This window comes from Styela clava, chromosome 2 (assembly GCF_964204865.1).
Source record: "Styela clava chromosome 2, kaStyClav1.hap1.2, whole genome shotgun sequence".
In the NCBI taxonomy this organism is placed as follows: domain Eukaryota; kingdom Metazoa; phylum Chordata; class Ascidiacea; order Stolidobranchia; family Styelidae; genus Styela; species Styela clava.
Window position 1 is genome coordinate 10,168,273 of NC_135251.1, and position 24,256 is coordinate 10,192,528.

A 24,256-nucleotide genomic window follows, 5' to 3' on the forward strand; every position below is an offset into this window, starting at 1 on the left:
TTTAAGTTGTAGAAAAAATACATTTTCCAATTATTTGACTTACCAACGAACGGACTGACTCATTTATTATTTTCACAAAAATTGCTTCGTATATCTTACCATTGCAATATTTTGATAGTGTTTCAGACTAATAAAATGCTTCACTTATAAAAACACCAAATTATTTTATATAATTAACCGCCAGCAGCCATTTAAAAGTATCACAGCTTTTACGCGATTAATTTTTTATTATTGCAACTAAATTAAACCTCTCCGGGAGACAAAATGATCATTGAGTTATTTGATTTACGGTATACTTAATTTCGGGAAGATCACTAATAACTGATAAAGTTCTAGCAAAACCTAAAAAACTATTCAATGATTACAACCATACCAGAAAATTTGTCTGAATGATAAAGTGTCTGAATGGAATCTAAACTTCTGTTGTCACGTACCGTTGATATTTTGCTGATAAGTCAACGTTAGGGAAGTAATCAAGGGATTCGATGATTAATACATTGAATATTAGCTATTACCACAAAGGTAACATACTTAACACACACAAGTCTGCTAATTTTATGAAAGTTATCGGTGGAAGGAAGGAGGCAAACACATGATGATGGTTAATTTGACGTTTGGGTACTGAATTTGGCACAACATAATAGAAACTAATATGCGATTGAACCTAGATTTATACCACGAGAACAATAAGTGAATTTAACAAAGTCAGTAAAATTATAAATAAATTATTTTTATAAATTAAAATGAAACCATGTGAATCCACTTATACCAAGTAAAATTCAAAATATGACGTACCGTAAAGCGTGAGGCTAGTCATATTATCCTGAAGTATTCGATTCCCAAGATATTGTTTAAAAACGCACGTTAAATATTTTGCAGCGAAAAGAGACAACACCCATTTTAAAATTTAATATATTTCAAAAAATATTTCAAATATATTTCAAACAGAGTGAGAAAAAAACGAGGCATATTTACAAGAATGAGTAGTTGCATTAAATTGATATACAACGATTGAAAAACATTTCAGTATTTCAACCAATCTCACATTTGATGGAATATGGAGTTCAAAATATATCAGTATCTATACAATTTATTGTTGGACAGAAGAATGTTTCACAGGTTACAATTTCATAATCAAAAGTTGAAATGAAACGCACGTTGCTGAGCTAAAATGCATTACTTAAAAGTCTAGAATAAAAGAACACAAAAATCATGAAAAGAAATTTTTGCAGATGCAAATTGCGGCTTCAAAAAACTTGCATAAATCGATTTTCAATCATTCAGCCTAATTTAACACTTCTCAAATTGGCGATATAAAATATATCACCATTTATTCATTCGACACGAAAGAAATAGTGTTCAAAACGAACATTTAATATATTTTATTTATCATCTAGGTCTCCAAGAAATATTTCATACAGATGTGACGCCAAAAAATTGTTGTATAAATCAGTTTTAAATTGTTCAAATTAAATCAAAATCTTTCATAATAATGAGAAAATTATTATTTATGCATTTGATATAATGAAAAACGGCTTCTCACCCCCTGTAAATATGAATCATTTATCGCGTAGTTCCTCAGAGAACATATAATAAAAAAGAGTTAAAACTATTGCAATGGCTTCTAGAATCGAGTGATGCCGCACAAAGTTTTGCGGCTGCAATATATTGAATAACACAGTAAATAAAAAAAACTTTCAAATCGATAATCAACGTTTAAGCTTTCACATTTTAACTAATGCATAAAATATAACAAATAATCAGAACGGGATTAAATTTCGGATAACAAGTAATTTCAGAACCAAATTGTGGTATACTTTGTAACCAATGATTTAATATTTGCGATACTTCACCAAACCTGTGATCGAACCTATGCAATACAAGCTAATAAACTAAGGCTTTTTGGGGGGCAAAGCACTTAAGTATTTTATTTAGAGTGCCCAGTCTCATAGAAAAAAGAAAAGAAAAAAATAGGATAAAACAGTATTATAATAAACAATGCGAAATTATTGAATATCAGTCCGGCTTAACCAGTATAGCAAAGTATACCCTAAATAAAATAAGTCCCTTGGAATGCCAATGTGTTATGGTGAATATCAAGTCTTTGAAACCGTGCGAGAGAAATTAAATTGAAAAATACTTCACAGATTAGGATGGTGTACAGAAAATGTTTTACGGAAATAAAACTTTTTCCAAGCTTTTTTACTCTCAATTAAAATAATAATAAAGATAATACTCAGTCTCATATAATAAACAAATTTCAACCATGTTATGTAATGTCAACATATAAAAATCTTTGTTCAGTCTGCATTGTATTAGGGCTGGTGATTTCGAATTGAATAATGAATTATTAGAGTCATCTCAGACGAAATTCAAATTCCGCCATCTTGTTTAATTTTTGTTCAACAAAGGTTGAGGTGAATCTCCCGTCGGTAGGTTTCAATCGCTGCTATGTCCAATTCTTTCATAGCTATCAGCGCTCTTTGTATTTTCAAAGTGAGTCCCGCATGGTTGTGTGAAAACTCAGCGAACAGACTGAGTGATAGATACTATGTTCTCAGTGCTATTTTGTTTCTGTATAAACCCATTACAAGAAGGACATATAATAACGTCTTTGTATTAATTCAAACATTCTTTGGGTATTTGAGATTCGATTCTTATCTGAAATCATCAAGTATTCGAAAATGCCCAACCCTCCCTTTCATACAAGTTTGCTAGAAGATTGTAAATAAAAATACATGTTTGCAATTCACATGGAATGTTCAGAATCACATCACAGTCTTAAGTCACCCTCTGCAGCCCCATCATCCGACACCGTTGTATGAGTTGTGGTTTGGCTCACAGATCTAGTATAATCTGGATTACAACCATCAGTCGAGCTCGAATCCGAACCAGGTAATTTTTTAATTCTTCGAGCAAGTTTTGGAAGTCTGTATTCGATGTTTCTCTTCAACTGATCTTCGTTCATTCCTTCTCTCCATTTTATAACATGGTTTGTCTGTTGAAAATTATTTGCTGTTAGCACGCAGAATATTACGAGTTGATACTACATCTGTGGTGATATTGTTAAACTTCAAGAATAATAAATATAAACAATTTAAATCCATAATTCTATATAGGACTCTCCGAGGGTGGGGAAGGTTTTTGGCCAAAAATGTTATCCACCTGGACTGGCGGGCCATGTAAGTGTGACGTAATAAGTTACATTTTATGAAAAATTCTTACAGTGTTACAAAAGCAAAAGTGGAAAACAATATGCTAATTTAAACAAACTAAACTCAATCGCAATCTCAATAAACTCCTTGAGCTATTATTTCAAGTAAAACATCACTATTTGGTTTCAGTTTGGTTGTGGCATCATCCGGCGGGCCAGATTGAATTACGCAACGGGCCGGATTCGGATCGCGGGCGTTAGTTTGCCCATGTCAGGAATAGAATGTAATGCGTTACGTGGAGCTTAAATTCGGTGCACTAAAAACTTCGTGCGGTGTAGAAGTACGTATCGCATTAAATAATATCAATTCAAATTCGTTGTAATGCTTTTACTATGAGGCATTTTTTATAATATTGTTAGATTTAAATTATTTTAACTTTAAATTGATCTAAAATAACTCAATGATCTAAAAAAATATTAACTTTTAAAAAACCATTAACTTTATCGTAATAAGCACATGAAATAAACTCTTAAACATCGAGAAATTTATTACCTTGATAGCAATCAAAAGCCTTTGCCAAACTTTGTCAGTCCTTGCTATTTTCTTCAGCACTCTCTTCGTTCCCGGAGTGAGAATAAATATCAGGCCCATTTGAGACTCGAGAAGTCCATGAAAACCCTGTGAAACAAAGATATAATGAATACAATGGTTTCGATCGAAAGTTTGTGACATTTGTTCTTAGAATGTTTTTTAGAGAGCATCATTCTTATACTAATATCTACGCAGTGGTCTTCAAGTGCAACCCCAATGAAACATTCAGAAACAAACAGAATTACAATCGTTTTTTATTGTTTGAATTATGTAAGTTATAAATGTATATAAACGCAAACCTAATAAGGACAGAAAAATATTTAGAGTGCAGCAAATTTGATGAAAGTAATAACCCTAATAGGCCTAATAGTGTAGCACTCTATCCAAAAGTTATAGTTAATAGCTTGAAAAACGCACTATATCCGACTGTGAGGGTTCCGTGATCACAATATGGTCTACACTTGGCGCAGCGTGTTCAGCGTAAATATCACCTTTCTACTTTTTGTGATTGTGCTGCGGGAGCTCGTTGCCGAGTCAGCGTCGGCTTAAGTAAAACTGGAGCAAATGCCCGGTCAACTATTCTCATACCAGATCTATCGAACATTAATTCTACCAGCCTTGTCTTGCGTTTTCTTGAAATAAATGACAAAAAATAATAAAAATTTATAAAAAATCTTAAACTTACCAATTCCGTGTGAAATCTCATCCAGCGATCATTTAGATATTCAGGAGTCAAGACAAAAACCATTCGGTGACATCTTTCTACAAGGTTTGTGATTCTTTCAACTTGAACTGAAAAAACAAAATTGGTTTCTGGATATGCACTAACGTCGATTTTTTCGATAATTTTAGCAAAAATTCCAAACATAAAACGCTGCATAAACTAATGTATAAGGCAGGGGTGTGCAATATTTTTGTTGATGGACCATATAACCAACTTCAGACATCAAGCTGACCACACAAAACGATTAGTAGGAAAGATAAGAGAGGAGAATGCAGCTTGTCGCATAGCCTTACAGTAATGATAACACCGGACAAAAGGCGGAAGATTTGACGCAGCGACAAGAATAAAAAAACTTTATGCATTTTCATCCATGTGAGCACCGTTTCAAACATAAACCTAACTTTCCATTCTGAGCTCAAAATACTGACAACTCATTTTAGTATTGTATCCACATTAAGCTCGCTGCAACAATCAGCCACTCCAAATAAAAAAGTTCGCTAATTAAGTATATTTTAGAATAAAATTAGAAAACCAAAATGAAATTACTAATATACAAGTAATGGAAATATTAATATATTACCTGTAAAATCAATCTGCCTTTGTTCATCATAGTATGTATAATTCAAATCTTCCAACAGGTTGTGAATAGCGTATACGACGGTGGATTTGAGACTTTTATCAGAAAGTGTGTCAGTATCATATAGATATGAAAGATAGCAGACATATTGCTTGTCGTCTGTTGAAATACATAAAATAGATGTTTCATAAATTGCCATTACAATTGAGTGGGGTTCGCAACGCGATATACATTTACAGTCAAAAATATACATATAGCGCCAACCCTGTTGTTACAATTTGATGATAATCAATTACATTACGACCATTTATCAATGTACGTTTATTTGATTGAGTTTGAATATTCTTAATCCAAATTCATTGGGATTCAACAATAACAGCTTAACGTCAAGACAAATAAATAATATAACTTGAAAAGACTGGACAAAACTTAAATAATGTATAGTGACTAGGTCTGCGAAAGTGGCGTCTCATTTAGAAGTTTCTACTGCAAATTTATTTTAAAAATATGTACAAAAAACGCCATAAACTATATAAGATTTCCGATTTTTATTTTTTTTATTTTCAGTTGTTAATCTCGATAGCAATCCAAAATTACCTTTCTCTAAAATGTTTATGAAGATGGTTACATTGACTCCGATGGTATGAATTATTAAAAAAAATTAGAAAAACTTTCCGTACTATGGGGGCTAGCTAGGGTTCACTGAACCCTGTGGTTCACAGGAAAAGTTTAAGCGTCTATGAGATTCACACTCATAAGATTCTCACGCATTTGATGTAAAAATATTGCTCACAGAAAGTAGCTTGTTTAATCGCTTTCGAGACAACATATTTATTGTTAAATTGACCAGTTAGTTTAAGGATTTAGGATTTCGCATCTTCCAGGCAAATCAATAAAAAAGTGTTCGAAATCATATTATGTAGATTAACGAGACTATTGTGTAAATCTCTATTACTATCAAAATGAGGAACACTGCTAAAATATCTCAAAGACGATATAGAAAATATTATATTCTATAAAACATTTTCAATAAAGTACAAAAAATGAGAACAAAGCGATTGAATTTACCTCTATCATATTTCCATAGCCATGATCTCTTGTACGCAACAAGAATGTAGATCTCAAATCTTTTATAAAGCAGGACCAGCATTATAATGAATATCAGCACACCCAGGCATATACTAAGAATCATGATGAGTCGAAGTAGTCGTGGCGTATTGTCTTCATTTAGTTTGACATCCCACTCATCCATCTTCCACGAGTTAGATGATATATCGAAATAACCCAAGTTGACAGTATATTGGCCCATATCGTTGCTTTTCAGGTCTCTGTTGTTAAAAAAAAGAAATGAATCATTTGGAATAAATTTCGTGAAAACAACAGTAGAAATGTGCTCATCTGAAGATGTTACAGAAATACATTTGTCTCAGTGTGCAGCAATAATTGAAATGAAATTGAACCGCATTTAAAATGTAATGTATGTCTAGTAGTAATGTGCTATTTATCATATAACATATGAATAATAAAAATAGTTGATGCATATCCATCCAAAACTGCTTGTAGAAACCAAGTTATGGAATAAAAATGTGAAAATACGAAATACGAAAAAAGAGCAAGAGTGATGCTAAGCGAACGTTAAAGAGCAGGGTTGTGTAACTGGTTGAAACCGCGGTCCACTTGTATTCAACATCGGCTTTCTAGTAATTACAGGCTGAAAACGGTTATTGATGTTATGACATGCGCTGTTCGATTCGCAAAAAAGTATATCCTTGCAATGCAAAGGGATTGGAATTACTCCCAGCACGTAATAAATTAAAACTCGTCTCGCGGGCCGTACACCATTCAAATTTGGCACTTGTCCACGTGCCGCACAATTTTTCTATGTGGGTTGCATTTGGGGGGCGGGCAGCAGGTTGCACGCTCCTGTTACGAAGCACACGTCGTGTTAATTATAATTTGAAGTTAATCTGATGCCAAAGTTTTTTTATTTTTATTATTTTTTTTTTTAATAAATTAAGAAAAAATGATATAATTATGAATAGTATTTACCGAATATAGAGTTTTATACCGATTGTCTTTCTTTCGTGTTGTATTTCTTCATTCTTCGTATTTTCACCGTCAACGACACAAACAACAGAGTCATTGTTGCCTTCCCTGGTAAATATAATCAACTAATGGTAATTTACCTAAAGGTTATATAAATTAAAGCCCAGCTGTTTTTAATAGTAAATTATTTCAAGAGGCCTAATATGAAAAGCTTAAAATGACAAATAGAGCCAACATAGAAAGTATCAGTTAAATTACCACTAAACGCATTGCTGGTAATTAGAAGTTTTTTCGCTGGGAAGAAACAATTATGCATCACAATATTATTTTATTTCAGTGGGTCTACGTAACAATAGCAGCCATAGCAATATGAAAAATGATGTCAAAGTGAAAACACCATAGAGCCCACAGAAATATTTAAAATAAATGTTCTTCTAGAGACAACAAAAAGATGAAAATTCAATTGCAACTGGTCGAGTAGTTGGAGATATTTTTCTACAACAACAAGGATACCAAGAAGAAGAATACTAACAACACCAATTCATAGGACCACTTCGTGCCCAATGACAAAATGAAGCTTCACAAATATGATCTGAATATGGAAATTTACTTACACGATGCATGATTGTCTTTGGTCAAAGACTCCAAAACTTGTCTGGTTGAAAAAATTATTTTCGCAAATTGTATCACCGTTCTGAATATTAAAATAAAAATTAGTTGAAAGTAAGTACTATATTGGCAGAATACTATTGATACACACATAAAAGTTATAGTACCAATAGATGGATTCGCGAAAGCCTGGAATGTTGTAATTTAATTTTTTTGTTGGACGACCGCAGATAATGGGCAAGTGCACCACAGCTGATGACTAGCGTTATGTATGACGTTTCGAAAGGAATGTATTGGATTTGTGTAAAATGTATCATATTAATTAGCTTACGTATAGTGAAATACAAACATTTTCTGAATTAGTTCAATGTAAAGAAGAACCCGTTCTAACAATTGATATCTCATCACTATTAATAGTAACCTTCTTCATAATATAATACTTCCAATGCTAATTTGTAAAAAAAAAACAAGAGCATACTCTTCCAAATTGTTAATCTTCTACGAGAAAAGGTAGCTAAATTACTGGAGTAGTCACAAGCAGAGTTTCCAACTGGGGGAGAAATCGCCCCAATGAGTTTATTTTTTAAGAAGTAGGTGTATTACATTGCTTTTTTAATGTAGTAATAATAATATTCTTTATTTATTGAACATTACTGTGATAATTATTCACCCAACACTAATTAAATAAACTATACAAAACCCAGAATGCACCCCTAAATTGCTAATATAATATCAAATATCGAGAAACAAACGAAAATAGATTTTGGTATATACTGAAGGAAGTTTCGTAATTGACAAAAGAAGATATTTAGCGAAAAGGTTGGAAACCACTTATTTAAAAGAGGAGAAAAAACAACAACATACCCTTTGCCATAGGACTGCAAAATGTTTTGACGGAGTGTTTCCCAATACTATCTGTCCTTCGCAATCAAGTACAGCAGTATCACGGAGTGCTTTAGTTTCATAATTGACACAGGTGATTGTAGGATTGATGGACTCAGTGCGCTCTGTAAAAATTAGAATATTAGAATCACATATAGCAAGGTGAATAACTTTGTTCTTTATGAGAAGAAGGTTCAATGTATCTCTGGTTACAACCAACTTAAACATGTACATTATCATACTAAAGTTCAAGGTTCAACAAGAGTTTTAATAAACGTTTCAATTGAGTATATATGACATTTTTAAAAATATGAAACACATATAATTAGGTGAAAGGTTGTTTCAAAATCGGAATCTAGAACAACGGAATATTTCGTAAAAATGTTTAAATTAGACAATTTTAAATAAGTATTATATAAATATATTAATGAATTTGAAATCGTTCATAAATTTTGAAATTTTGCTCCATACTATTCGGGACTACATAACAATGCTGTGTAATATTGTTCCAAATACTCATTATCGTACAGAATCAGATAGTAATGCATTCTTATGCGGTGTTTTTCCAAATTATGTAATCAAATATAACGTTTCGCAGGAATGTTCAAAAAGATGAATTTAAATTAGTATTATATAAATATATTATTGAATTTGAAATCGTGCATAAATTTAATCTTTTACTTCAAAGAATTTAGGCTCTGAAACGTTTGTTCGGGATGTGCAGAAAAATGCTGGGTCGGAAAGAAGTCTAAAAAAGAGGGAAGGGAAGTATACACTTGCAAAGTTCACAAAATAGGTAAAAAAATGTAATTTTGTTATAATTAACTTACGTTTTATACATTGTGCGTATGTAACAGCATACAATATTTTTCCTTCGAATGTTACTGTGCATGTAAAGTTTGCGGCATCGTAGAAATCAACTCGTGGCATCTAAAAATACAAAATGTTGTCACCGAAGTTCTATTGAACACAAAACGACTATTTTCTTGTTTGTACGTCCTGCCTTTTAAAGACGTATATTGAATTGAAATCTATTCTGCATTCTTTTAGATATTTACCCATATTAAATAGAACATTACAAAAAATCGTTGGACGTTATAAAATATATGGAAAAATAAAAACATCTTGATTTTGTCACAAAAAATACATAAACATTTAAAAAGAATTGGAATTGAGAAACTAAAAAAACATCGAATTTATATTTCAGTGTTCAGTGTTTTTCTTGGTACGGTGCCATAATATATGTAGCAAAGCAAAATAAGTACTACTCTTGAATTCCATCTGAGATATAAATAATAATTGACGAATGTCAGGACGAAACGTTAACCAGTAAACAATGTTTGAAAAGCACCAAACTGAGCGAATAAAACTTACCCATAAATCGAAAAACCATAAGCTCAGTTATCCCTTTCATAAAAATTACTGTTTCAACGTGTGCAGTTTTGCAATTAATAACAACAACAATGTCCTGATTTAATCTCAGTGAGAAGGATGGTAATGTTTTAATCAAAAATAAAGCTTTGGTATTATTTCTTTACTAACCGTGCGATCGACTACATTAAGTCGTAACAATAGTCATATACGGGATCTCAAAACTGCAAAACCAGATTTTCTGCAGGTCAGCAAAAAGTACGTGAATTACATAAGAAATTGCTAATGTAGTGTACGTATGAATAACTCATAAAATGTCAAATTGCCCTTTTGGGGGTAATCATACCAGTTTGGGAACAAATGCTTTATATAATTTGACAATAGCTTCTCAGTAATATAATCTGAAGAAATATAAAATAATACTCTACTCACATTCAATCCATTCGGGTATCCAGGGTCCGGAAATTCAGTCCATGGCTGACTAGTTCTATAATCTCCATCTTTACAATTAACGTACCATCTAGTTTTGAACTTAGATTGATCTGCTCCTGCTGGAATTATATCTGGATCGCCTTCTGGAGCTGTTTATTAGAAGACAAATAACAGATATAATCAGTGGTGAGATTCAAAATGTTTAAAAACAAGTTCTCTTTTGTATCTAACTCTCTAACAACAGTCATTGGAGGGATTCAAAATTTGGGAACGGGTTCTCTTCCTATTGAACTTATTACAACAGGTTCCCTTATTTCCAAAAATGTTTGTATCGCATTACGTCAGCTGCATTAACATGACGCGCTTTACAATACATAACTTATGAATCGCTAAATATCGCTAAAGATCATCACGATATTCGAGAAACGCGTGCGGATCCCCATAATTCCGCCACTGGATATATTTTGGAGCCGGCTTCTTAGCTGGCTCTATTGATGCAAAATATGATGTTTTATCTGAGTAAACTGTCGCAGGTCGCAGGTAACCTGTTTATTTGCTTTATATTAAAATAATTTTGTACGAGTAAATAATTATCTTTGATAGCCTTTATCGTATGCAGAACAAACGAAATTAGACTAATTTGCTTGCTGGCATGCACCTCGATTCTGTGATACGATATTTTAAAAGAGGTTTTGCAAGCTATAAGCTGATAACAGATATATACGAACAAAATAAGGATAAGGATACGATAGCACTTTTTATCCCTTTTATACCAGTATATGACGGGTTTGGTATTAGTTGGCCAGTTATTTGTCTTCAGACGCAATCTGATAATCCGCGCAAGGTAGTCAGAGATACTATAACAAGCATATTTTTAACGCTTATAAATCGTGTAACAGAACATAAATATTAAGGTATAGTTTAAGAACAATTGCAAATTTAGTTGAAAATGCTTCAGCGTTACAGTGTTACAAGTACAATAACATATAAGGGATTTTTAATACAAGCGATTTTTCAAGAAACTATACTCACGTCTGCAATTCAAATTCACGCTATCCCCAATTGTAGATTCACGGGAGATGGCGTTATTTACCCCTACCTTGCATATTTCCGGGAAAGGTCGAAGAACAACTTGTACTTTATTTGTCAAGCAAATAGTGTTATTGATAATCTAGAAATTGTAAAAGAAAATATCATAATCATGAGACAAAAAAAAACTAGGTAAATATATAAAACTATCAGTAGAGGACAGAGGTTACACGAGACTAACTCCTAATCATTCCTCAATGCCTTTGCGTTGGAGGATACGTATGCATATAATGAAAGGATGTGCTGTAGCAGGAATAAAAATATCCTGGCATATGCGATGCAATTCAAGAGTCCTGCTGCACACTAACACCAATGTATTTCTGTAACGCTTCGTCGGACCAAAAATTAACCTCCCCAGAAAAGCAGTTTACAACAACTTAACTAAATAAAATTTGATCTTCAAAAAAGCTTACGAACATGAACACCTCTGTATAAAAGAGCAACCAAAAATATATCAAAAAACCTAAACTTACCAGTTTAGCAGTATAGTTCGAGTTATCAGTAAGTGATGCTAGTTCTAGAATTGTGTCGTTGATCTCAATGTCTCCCTGAGTTATGATGCACTGCAACAAAATAGTATGAACATATGGAAATAAGCATTCAATCAGCTTTGTTTATAATTTATAATTCACTGAGAATCATTTTATACATTCTATATTAAATTGTGATACGACAATACTATTACTATTTAGATTTCAACATAGACGAAGATCTTAATGCAGCGTTTCTTCAAAATAATAATTTCTAAATTTTGTATCACTGCAAATTTCTTTTTCGTAGTCGATCTCTAATTTACTCATACAAGTGGGTTTTGTTCACTCCGCAGAGAGTGTTATCACATTTATTTTCTATATCATGTCATTACTAATATTACATATTGATATAATATTATATTGGAAGACACATTCATAATCATAGTCGAGTTTATTTCTTCAGCCAGAAAAATAAAATGATAGCACACAATTTTACTGGACGAGGGAAGCCGTGTTCAAAAAAAGATTGAGTTATGATTATAAATAAAAGTAAATTCGAAAAGTTTATAATATTTCCAAAATAGAAATCTTTTCAAGAAAATCTTCTGTTTGAATTTTGTAAAATTATCTTTTATAAGACGAATATTTGTGCTTTTCGTTTCGTACGAGTTTAGGTATAGGCAGCCACGGATATCTTCAGAAAGATTCACACAGACTTACTTCGCTTTAAGTTATCTCAGGTATACATGCGCGCAATTCAATCTACCACGGTAGGTTTGCTTCAGGAAGGATTGACAGTATTTAAAGCAAAAAAGGTCGGGTTATCACTATCTGTGAATCGCTCATGAATATAGCAAAATAGTATTGGAAGAGCCATACAAATTTGTGCCTCACTTCAATTGCCACAAAATTGCTTTTCGAAATATGTACGTCGAAAAAATTATTTGTTGGGGTGAGGGGGTCACCCCATGGATACGCCTATTCTTGCTCCGTGTGGTATTAAGTTTTATTTTATACTCACTTGAATATTATCATCATCAATATTATGTGTTTTCGTTTCCCAAATAGATTTCAAATAATCACAGTTGACGCTGAATGGCCAGTTGACGTACGCTTGCTTTGTTTTTGAATTTTGGCTTTGACATGTTCCGTTGAAAGCTGCAATAGAACATCAAATCTTGTTTACATAAGTCTTTATTTCATTCTTACAGTCACCAATCATTCAATTCTTTCATAATTACGTATTTCTAGCGGACAACAAAGCTAGATGTTTGTCCCGTAGTATATTTCAAGTGTAGAAATTTGATATTATAAATACACTTGTAACTGAGAATGCATTATCTCCACATAAAAACAGAACGCGCTGCATTTAAATACTAATATTAGTGAAATATCATACAGGTAGACATTCTTTGCAGTGCACGAGACGAGGTGCAAATTTATGCTTTCAACATTGAGTAAATTACTGGCCAGATGATGTGTTTAAATTTGTGCGTACGTACCATTTAGTATTTTGCGCGCAAATGTAGAAATAAACAAAAATAAAAGATAAAATCGATTCAATGAAATGTAAGGAAATACATATCGTCACGCTAATAACCGAATTGCGTAAGTCATTTTTGGCGATTTTGATTTTTTTTATAAAATGGGTATTTATGTAATGCTGCGCACCTGTCTGCTACCTCAGATTTTATTTTAAGAATTCTGAAACCCATAAAAATGGAGATTTAGTATTACATGCACATTTGTGCAATTGTTTCGTCATAATGAATTATCATTGTTACCGCAGGACTATTGTGACGTCACAAAGGCAAAATTACCTCGGCGAAGTATTTTCGAGTTTTTGCATTTCGGATTCTGGCTTAGCGGTATTAATTTGAATTTATACTACAGTATAGGACAGGGATGGCAAACCACTGACCCGTGGGTCACAAAGTGACCCACCGCATTTTATTCGTGACACCAAGGCACGAATAATATATAAAAAAAAAATGCTAACATATCAGTGATAGAATTTGAAAAAAAAACGGCTTTAAATTATTCTAACAATAACTAATGTAATATTATGTACCGTCAGTTGGGCGGTCAGGGCTGCGATCGCCCCTATGCAAATTGTTAATTTCCAGCCCGGGATGGTAATTTTCAAAACTCCTAGTTTGGGACGCATGTCTACACCGCTGTGTATCGTTATTACTTATCGATTTTAATCGGTAAGTATTTTGATAGGTATTTGTCTGTATGTCTGTTAGATGCACGCGATATCTCACGAAAGTGAGATTGAATCTGCTCAAGATTTTGCATGTGCATTCATCTTATCTCGGACCAGAAGCCTATTGATTTTGGGCGAATTATGTCGTATAATTAGCGAGTTCTTAATTAATTAGTGTTGGGACACAAGGTGTCACTATGGAGTAAGAGCGGTGTTTTGGGGGAATCCCCTAACTTTCGATCGATAAGTCTTCGATCTCTGACCGATATTCTCGTTCAGCTATTGGCTCTGACATTATTTATGACATAACAAGGCAATTAAATGTTCATTTCTCGAAACTTCTTGTCTCTTAGGAAGTGCATCTGCAGACTGTTTTATGGGTTATACGAGAACTAGATGCTACTTTGAATTTTATTAGTTTCTCGCCCACAATGCCGTTGAGAAAACAAAATCTTTCAGACTTGAAATAAAAATCTAGAAATCTGAAATAACAAGGGGGCAGTGTAAAAGTGCTTTAATGTGGTTGAAAGCTGATCGAAAAATATAACACTATCAGAATGGAATTCCCTCCAAACTCTTTGAAACCGTAAAATAATTTGCTGCGTCATCCTAAACGTTTTTGGTAATTCATATGCGTGTTTTCCTATTCTAATTTCATAAAATTGAGTGCCATAAAAAGTCCATGATAGAAGTCCTGCATAAGTAAAGCTCAAAACTACACCACGAACATCAGAAGCTTATGAGATTTCTTTCAGAAGTTTCTCATAGATACAAACCTTGATTAAATATCTGTGACCCACTCTCTTCTGTTCCGCGATGAAAATATAATTTTTTGACCCATTTATTGAAAAAGGTTCGCCATCCATGGTATAGGAAGACGTGCACTTGTGATATTTACTGTCCGAGTCCAATTCACCTTGGCGGGATTTATATTGGGTGCATTGCTGTTTTATTCTATATATTTAATCGTAGTCATATTTCGGTGGGTGTGCAGTGCAGAACGTGTTATATTGATGAAATATATATTTTTAAACATAAAAAATAATGTAATTGAAACTGATTAGCTATTTTGGGGATTATACATTGTAGATAATGAGAATTATATTCGTTTTTGGAATGTTTAGTTTTCAGGACTGGTGCATAAAGTAAAGTTGCAAAATTGCGTATGTCCCCAAGTCATATACACATTTCTGTCTGAGTCACAGTGCGCCATTATGACGTCACTTAGCTGCGTCATACAAATTAACTTAAATCCGGCTACGATCAAAAAATTGAACCATGGCAAATTATAGACTCTCAATGGCATAACATTATCATTAGGAAGTTTTTTACGTTTTTCTCAAAACTGCTAAAAATGACTTACGCAATTCGGGTATTAGCGTGACAATATGTATATCAATTACAATAAATAAAGGATCGCAATATTCCCTAATTACGGGCGTAAAGTAAAATAAATATGCTATGGTATGGAGAATAAGGTGGATTGAGATAATAAAAGCGATAAGGAATTTGTCCTACCGCGCATAACAAATAGCCAAATAAATCGTTTCTGGAATAAGACACCAGTCTTTTTAGTAGACCATCACAATCCTACTTTTACCTATTTGGGTATATATTAAATCTTTCAGGATTCCGATTTCAAGCCATAACGTTTACAAACAAACTACGGTAACTTTACGACCAAGAAAAATATTACTAACCTTCTCCGTCTACCGAACTCCATAAATACATAAACAATGCAAGTAGGATGTAAGAAAAATAAGTATTATGCTTCATTGAAACGTTGTTCTGTAAAAGAAAATTAAACGTTATTTTGAGAAACATAGATGGGTAAAAGAAGGGAACAAAATAAATAGCGACATTCTTTGTTTGGTTCACAGCAGGTTGGTGATTATCATTGATTCATAGCTCATGTTCTACTTCATCTTTCATTTACATTCTATAACTTCATTTGCGAAATTATAGCACGGTGTTATGCAAGTATTCTGGATATCTGGTAACAATCATTTAAAACGACCCAATTTGAAGCATTTCTCTCTCCAACTCCAATTGTTTTAGCAAACTAAACCCGTTTGTAATTATCTCCAAATTACACCGATAATCACTTTAATGAAGATAAAATTGGTTGTTTTTTCAATTTGTTTAAAAGTATTATGATGAAGAGGAAAACAAAATAAATATGTGAAATAGAACACTTTGTTATTGTTTTACTGCATTATCCAAATATTAGTTCTTTCGTTATGTTACAAGAGAAACAATTTTCAAGAGCATACTTCATGTCAGTATTATCATAACAGAAAATAACTTCGTTAAGAGAATTGAGGATTTAATGCATTTTACATGTCTTATATGTGCTATTGTCAGCAATACCAAAAAATCCACATTTTTCATAAATATCAATTTTTATTTTCCTTTTTATTCGTTGGCAACGTGAGAACTACTGAATGGTTCTCAGGCAAATAAATTGAAATGCATTTCTGCTTACTGTACTATTCCAATGCTATCTTCAAGTCACCGAGCAGTGGAAAGAAAGCTAATCACTCTTGATCGATTCTTTTATTCATAAGTCCTGGAAAGCACCATTCGATTTCAATCAGTAAACCAGCGAATAAAAATTCACAAGACAAGTTCGATTTTCAATACGGGGGGGGGGGGGGGAATTCTATTCAAATAAGAATGCAATCCTTAAATTATTGGTACTTTTTGAGAAAACTCAGTAATTATAAAGTATGTTGAAATTTTTATAAAAAAAAGTCCACAATTCTGGTCATTGTAAGTACCGGTATGTAAAATTTTCTACGGTGGGCGAAATTGATTAAAAAGGGATTTGATTTGAAATACCATTTTGGGTTGAAACAGGGTTGCTGGGATGTGTCGCTTAACTGAAAAAAACAACAACAGAAATCCTCAATTTTCGGTCAATGTTGGTATGTAAAATTCTGTGATGAGCATAATTGTAGTCTCTGAAAACTATCAAAGACCTGATTAAATTCATCTTAAATGAAAATGAGAATACCGAAAAAATCACAGTTAAATTGCAAGTCCACACTGAAGTAACTACCAATAATTTCCACAATTTTGAAGTGATGATATAACAAAAATTTCAGTTTAATGATACGTTGAAATGCATGGCATCGCGTCTCTTTTTTTCTAGTTATTAGGAAAATTGGGAGGATTGTAATATAATCATATAAACAAATATGATAGACTGTTGTGATATGCATCAAAGACGTGCTTATTTTTTAAAGTGGATTTTAAAACGAAGGCTGTGTACTTTCAACCTTTCTGCTATATCTGTTGATTCGGTCATTGTCAGTAACGGCTGACCGCAGGGATATAGGCAGCCTAAAGGACGTAAATGTACAGATTCTTCCAAATCTTAAGACAAAATGTTACAAACGAATTGTTTTGGCTCCTGATCTCAAACCGAAACCACTTAGGCGAAAATCATTAGAAAAGACTGTAAAACATCGTGCATACAATCACGTATCAAAATTCAAAAATTCCAGGTGAAGTATGGGTCTACGCAGCTTTCTTGCGACTTCTATCTTTGAGTAACGAAAATTTGAAAACGATAGGTATATAAGGAAAAAAACGTATGGGGGCACGTATGTCCCCTTCTCCAACTTGCCTGTCTGTTTATTATCTTTTCAATATTTATCCGTAATAAAGCGTTTGATTTAACACGTTTTTGTGAGGATTTTCTCCTGCAGTTTTGGGAAATTTAGTGCTTTGAGTCAAGAATTAAAGGCTTTTGTGGTTTTTGGTAGATGAGTTTTGCTTTGTTTTTGCTATAGTGTTGCTGATATAATTTAGTACTTTATTATTACTATAACACTTCTTTAAGCAAACATTTTAAACTTCCTATACTACACAAAAGCGGGACCTTGACTTGCGTATAACTCTTGCTAAAGAACTAAAGATTGAACAAATGAAGTAGATTTTTGAGTACTAGAGAAGGAGGAATAAAGAGTTCTAAAATGGACAAAGGGACAAAAATAATTGGGGCACCACTGAAAAATCGTATTACGTAACTTAAAAGTCTGAAGGTAAACAGACACGCGGCCTAAATTGATACCGAATGAATAACTATCTTTGCTATAACTGACATTACAAATGAAAACGTAATTAAACCGTTTAACGAATGACCCTAAATACTACAAAAGCTCGTTTCCAATTTTATATGTCTATTAAATTTTATTTCCGACATCCCATGCCTGCGAAATATTTGTCTAGGCTCTTTTTAGTAAATAAGGACTGACTACAATGCGCACTGATCAATTTACAATAAATTCTTTAAAATTCAAGTTACTAGTGAAACGCGATGGCCTAGCGGTCAAAGCGTTAAGACATTTCGGGTTCATCAGTTACCGTTGTGTAGAACAAAGGGCGTGAATAAGAATCGTATTTACTCTGTAGTCGAACGGGTACTCCCGTAGTATGTACCAGGTTAAGGTTAGGCCTTAATTTTATTCCGATTTTTCCTATTACGAGTTCGGGGATTGTCTGTTTTAGCCAAGTAAATATACCACCTGTCCATATGTGTCAGTCCTCTTACTCAACTTGATCTAAAGTAGGCGAACAAAACTAGTTACTTCCTTATTGGTACATACACTTCTGGAACGCTGTCGAACGTACATCTGGTTAAAGCATAATCTTTTTTCTTTTCAAAAAGCACCTCAGTCCACAGCAAATATTAAATTTTAACTCATAATTCTAGGTAGTAATACGATCTGAATTGTAGGCCCTTATATCGTATTGAGAGAAACATCAGTATAAACAGAACAATTTCTCCACCTTGTTTTAACGCTAAATTCCAGTAATCAGCGTCACTTCGTCCGTAAAACCAATACACACCGATTTCTGTCATTTGTTATCAACCCGACCTATTGACGTCATTGGATTTGTTGTTACATATCTACCAACATATAACGTCGTGCATCCTCCCATGATTTAACAGTCAACAGATTGAAGCAGTCGAATTTATTTTACTTTATTACATGCCGAAAGACGTTCCCATGATTTCTTTTCAAGAACTTATTAAACGGAATTATCAATCCAAATGCTTTAAAACAGACGGTTTTCGGTTTTGAGAATATATATTTATCTAAATGATTCTTTTCTAAAGCAGAAACGAAAATAACAGGTAGAATTGTCTGAAGAAAAAGTCTTCGGAAAAAATTAGTCCCAGATGAGATAACAATATTACATAGAGTAGTTTCAAGCATTACACGGTGATCCGTGAGAACCAACATGATATCTCTGCAATAAAATCTGAGAATTAGATTATATATACCCAGTGGACTAATAAATTATTGACAAGTAAAATATTGAAACTGGAAATTCTAGAGAATTGTTAAAATGAATAAAACGAATACCGAACTCAGAAAACATAAATGTTAGCGAGCTAAATATACATAATGTAGAATGCAACGCAAAACAAATTGGAAATACTTTCGAAACTTGTGCTGGTATTTGATCTGTGAAGAAAAACGTCCACAGTTGTGTTTATTGTTACAATACTTTTGTCATGATAGCTTGGTTAATCCCCTCGCAACTCGGCGCAGATCAGCGATATAATTATAGCAGTGTTCTGTTAGTCACGAATCAAGATAAACAATAGCGTGTCCCATAATGAAGTTATTGTAAAGTACTCACTTGAGTATCATCATTGGTGAATCGCGAACTGTTTTTTCTAGGACACTATTAAAATGTGTGAAGTCATTCACATATTAGGTTCATTTATTTTACAACTTATCATAAACCGTACATCGCTCTATTTTGACACGCATTCTGACCCGAACACATGATCAATTTCACACAAAAAAATCCATAGCGTGAATAATATATCCGAGGAAAATTGCACGTATGTCATGTGGAAAATTCAGTGCGGCCTCGCTATTTCCGCAATGAATGGGTAACCATTAATAAATCGCACATTGATAAATTCTAATTTTATTATGTCTCCGTGATTGTATGTGTGTGTGTGTGCGTGCGTGTTTCAATTAATTTGGGTGAGCGAACACGTACCTCTTCTTTCGGCAACACTTCATGAACGCAGCAGGATATTTGGCAATAATTTAATTTAGAATCTTCTTTAGTAATTTGTAAAACGTGGTAAAGTCCAGATCGAAACGTAAAGTAATTTTTAAATTTACGAATCACTCTACGCATTGAATTCATTTATATAAAAACCACAGGACACGATAGACTCTGCTTAAATCACATTAAAATGCAAATGAAATGACAACAAAATATTCCTTGTGAATGGCCGCGAAATATCATACGTAAATGGAATTGACGTATCTGGTTTCAGAATTCTGCTGGAACTGTTACATCTTTTGAATTCCTAGGATTCGAAGGTCATACTGTGGAAAGTGGATTTGATCTAAATTTGGTAAATACCACTCTGGTTTGAAGTGTATTATTGCCCCTGTAATGGAATGTTTTACGTATAATCTTTTTTTTAGTTTTATGTCTATAAGGTTCTTCATCTGATTTTTTGAAACAGTTGATTTGGTCACATGACTATAAAGATATCGACAAACTCCTTTGTAATTCTTGTTTTTACCAATTTATTAAATTCATATGTTTCTGCCTGATAACTTGAAGCATACACTATTTATCTATTGCGACGCCAATACGAGTAATACGTTTACGGCGAATGAGACGCCAAAAAAATCCATTCTATTACCTACGTCCTACACAGTGATCAAAGTTGGTCATTTCACGAAGACAAGGAATAATTTGTGAGAATATAGTCAATATCAGATTAACAATATATGTTACACTCTTTTGAATTGGCCGAGTAGGTTCAGAAGTATCCTTTGATAATCCTTCGATAAGTATCGTACCGATATTTGAATAAAAGTCTGATAGTAGTATCTTACCGAATAATTTGTCAATGTATCATAGTATCCATTGAATCGTCAAATATAATTTACGTGACACTTGCCTGATGTGATACCAAGTCCTAATCAACACGGACTCGGTTTCTTATGCTTTAGGAACTTACCTCAAATTTCAAGCGCGACCATAGCTGAAGAAAGGCATTGCCTTCATTTTTCTTCGAGGCGAACAACTTCGCGCTAAGCAATCTGGTAACAGTTCAGTGAACAGTTAAAACTGAACCATATAACACAACTCGTTGCAGCATTGAGATTGATTTTTATCAAAAAATACCATATTTTCAGTTCCGTCTTGTAATATATACCTTCTAAATCTAACAGAGTCATTTCTGCTAGCGATCTAGCTTGCTTAATCTTTGCGAAGACGATTTCACCATCGTATTTGCCGTATATCAAGCTGAACTACTAGTCTGACAGCACTAAAACCGTACAACAAGACATTTGTCTGGCCTAGTCTTCAACTGAATGAACATTAACATCAAACTTTACATTTATATGTACATAACAGATTCAATCTGTCAAAATAATCAACCCTTTACGCTACCAACTTGTAACTATAAATAAATATCTATTGGGATACAGCCAACTCATACACTTTACCAATCTGCTGTATCGCTCACACACTGCGAGCTGAACTTGATAAATGAACATGCGTTCATTTTTACGCACGATTGGCTCTGTTGCGTCATGCATTATAAAAAGAGAATAAACAAAGAAAGTTGCCACGGTTCCTTACGGGGAGTTCCTAAACGATTTTGGAACTCCCTGTGAAACGATATGTGTGGCTCACTGGATAGCTCAATTCTAGTTCCTAGAATGTAAATAGTATTTTCACCGACTTGCTAACCGGAAAAATATTTGGATAGTTTGTACAAAGCCTCCACCATTAATGCAAAAATGTGATATCTGAGAGAAACACCACCGCCACGTTTTTAAATAGTAAATTAGTAATTATCCAGTTAGGGCTGGAAATGATTGAAAATTTTGAAATTAAACCGCAATCTGCATTCCTAACCCTAACTTGATAATTACTAATTTTTTCATTTTGATCGTTAGCGTTTTTTTTTTTTTTGTAGGACTTTGGTACAAAAGATCCAAATATTTTTCCAAAGCGTTAAGATCACCTTATCTAACTCAAAAACATTCCAGAGCAAATTATAATTCAGTTTTACTCAGGTTCGCACATTAAATAACTTGTCAGTTGTCACACATCATGAATCACAGTTTGATATTATAGAATACGGATAGATATCCAGGGGTACTTGGACGGCAGTCGGGTTTTTGTGCGTTGCTGTTTTTTAACATCCTTTATTACTATCAGAGGAAAATGCGTGTCGATTAAAATTAAATGCCAATTGAATCGTAGATTTTTCCTGATGTTGCGTTGTTGTGGTTATGACGGACAATGTGAAATTCACGGCTCCCAAGCTCCCAACCTCATTTTATTGAGTACTAATGAATCATTCAAGTTCCATGTATAAACAGCATGAACATACCAACGAAATAATTTGATCATCTCACTGAATTAGGTGGAAAATGCTTTGCACAATAATTTTAAAAAACAACGCTACACGCAACTTCACGAAATTATAAAATTAAGTTTATTATAACCAAATAACCTTCGATGCACGGCGACAATATTTTTAAACATAAACGCTGAGATTCCCTTATAGAGTTTGTAAACGCCGCCATGAACAATTTCATCAAATTTATCAGAAATGCACTTCAATGTCTATGCGCGAATACATAAAAATACGATCAAATACGAAAGTGACGTCACAAACAATCTAGACGCTCCAACATATCGGAAGCAATTGAGTAATATTTCATGTACAAACCGTTATTCAAAATATAAATGAAAAAATATTTTCATACTGATTTTAAAGGCCCGCCATGAACAACTCCGTAACTCCAATAAAACAATTAATGTGCAGCAACTACACGCTACAAGCCCAACGATTTACCTTCATACCGCTTCTTAAAAACTTCATCAAACTTATGAAAAAATCAGTAATCTCAAATATTTCTCTCTAGATATACGAAAGCGTAAACATACAATCAGATGCTATGAAAACTGCACCACAAGTCACTTCATATTTCTAATAGGAAATTTTCAGAAAGTATTCATTTATTTTCCATATTGACATGAAATCTAACAATCTAATATTATACCAAAACACTCAAGTTAGAATTATAAATAATATTAAAAAAGTTGTCAAACGTCGGTTAAATCCATCACACGGTATGTCAATATTATAAAGTATAACCAATATAATAATTTAAATTCTTCTTATATCTTCAAAATAAATAAATATTCTTCTTATTTAACGAGATATTTGATAAATGTACATACGTTAACCAATTACTGTATGAAAGCAATTCATCATAAAAATTGAAGTAGTCTCACCCACATTTCATTTTTTTATTTCTTTGTTAAGGTTTGTTTTCATTTTACAATATCACCACTGTTTTTATTTTCGTATAGTGTCTAATTTCAATTTCGTTTGATCGTTTGCGACAACGTAACTTCTCTTTCGTGAATAGGAAGTGGAATTTACGAATTGAACAGCTCATGTACTGAAACAACATTATACTCCAAATATCAGAATCCTTCTTGCTCACATTAACCCATTAAAATAAGTGCAAAATCATTTTGCGATACTTCATTATCGTGACATAAGAATCATATTCGTCAGCGAATTAATCACTGTTAATAAACTGAGTCTGTTTTAATAGGAAATCATTATAAATCTTATTATGTATATTGTTACGTCTAAGTAAGATACTTGAATAAGGTCTTGCGACTCGCAATCTGTTCTAAATATATCAACCTATAATGATTTTGTTTTCTATTTCCTTGTGTGTAACCGTTTCATATGTTTGCATACACGTTTCATAAACATACAACCCAAATGAAAACAAAACAAAACTGTTTCGATTTCCATCATAATCTTTGCCGTGTGTATATGGCCAAATTAATTCTAATATATTCTATATACTAAAATAAATTGCTGTATGGAAGAATTATCACAGTTCAACTAACATTTAAACTTTACTACTTCGCTTGTTACGCTGATTAAAATTGATCGCACACCAGACAAAAAACATTTCTTTCATTTCTGAGCAACCTTTCACACAACAGTATCAATATGCTAAAACTACAAAGCCTCCCCGAATAGTATGACCAGTG

At 33.1% G+C, this 24,256-nt stretch overlaps 1 protein-coding gene across 5 annotated transcripts; it reads right to left on the reverse strand.

Moving 5' to 3' along the window:
• Positions 1-448: 448 nt before the first annotated feature.
• Positions 449-21,464, reverse strand: LOC120335405 (uncharacterized). 5 transcript variants are annotated; one of them, XM_078110075.1, is made up of 16 exons: positions 21,174-21,463; positions 16,644-16,727; positions 15,859-15,946; positions 12,971-13,107; positions 11,950-12,039; positions 11,420-11,558; positions 10,388-10,536; positions 9,415-9,514; positions 8,567-8,709; positions 7,708-7,787; positions 7,097-7,201; positions 6,116-6,375; positions 5,051-5,206; positions 4,432-4,538; positions 3,708-3,833; positions 449-2,998 (listed from the first exon to the last, which is right to left on the reverse strand). In XM_078110075.1, the coding sequence occupies exons 3-16, from the start codon at positions 15,932-15,934 to the stop codon at positions 2,774-2,776; spliced, it is 1,893 nt and encodes a 630-aa protein (XP_077966201.1). In that variant the 5' UTR covers positions 15,935-15,946; positions 16,644-16,727; positions 21,174-21,463; the 3' UTR covers positions 449-2,773. The 5 variants fall into 5 exon arrangements, with proteins under 5 accessions (XP_077966201.1, XP_077966200.1, XP_077966202.1 ...); XM_078110074.1 differs by lacking the exon at positions 21,174-21,463 and adding an exon at positions 18,956-20,924; XM_078110076.1 differs by lacking the exon at positions 21,174-21,463 and adding an exon at positions 18,691-18,917.
• Between the last annotated feature and the right edge of the window lie 2,792 nt (positions 21,465-24,256).

Bases quoted from the DNA above. Each gene is read 5' to 3' on its own strand.
- LOC120335405 (XM_078110077.1), bottom strand. From the start codon at position 15,934: ATGAAGCATAATACTTATTTTTCTTACATCCTACTTGCATTGTTTATG. The intron at 8,710-9,414 runs GTAAGTTAATTA...TAATTTTTACAG, and splicing joins ATACGCACAATGTATAAAAC to AGCGCACTGAGTCCATCAAT. The intron at 7,202-7,707 runs GTAAGTAAATTT...TATATTTACCAG, and splicing joins CAAAGACAATCATGCATCGT to GGAAGGCAACAATGACTCTG.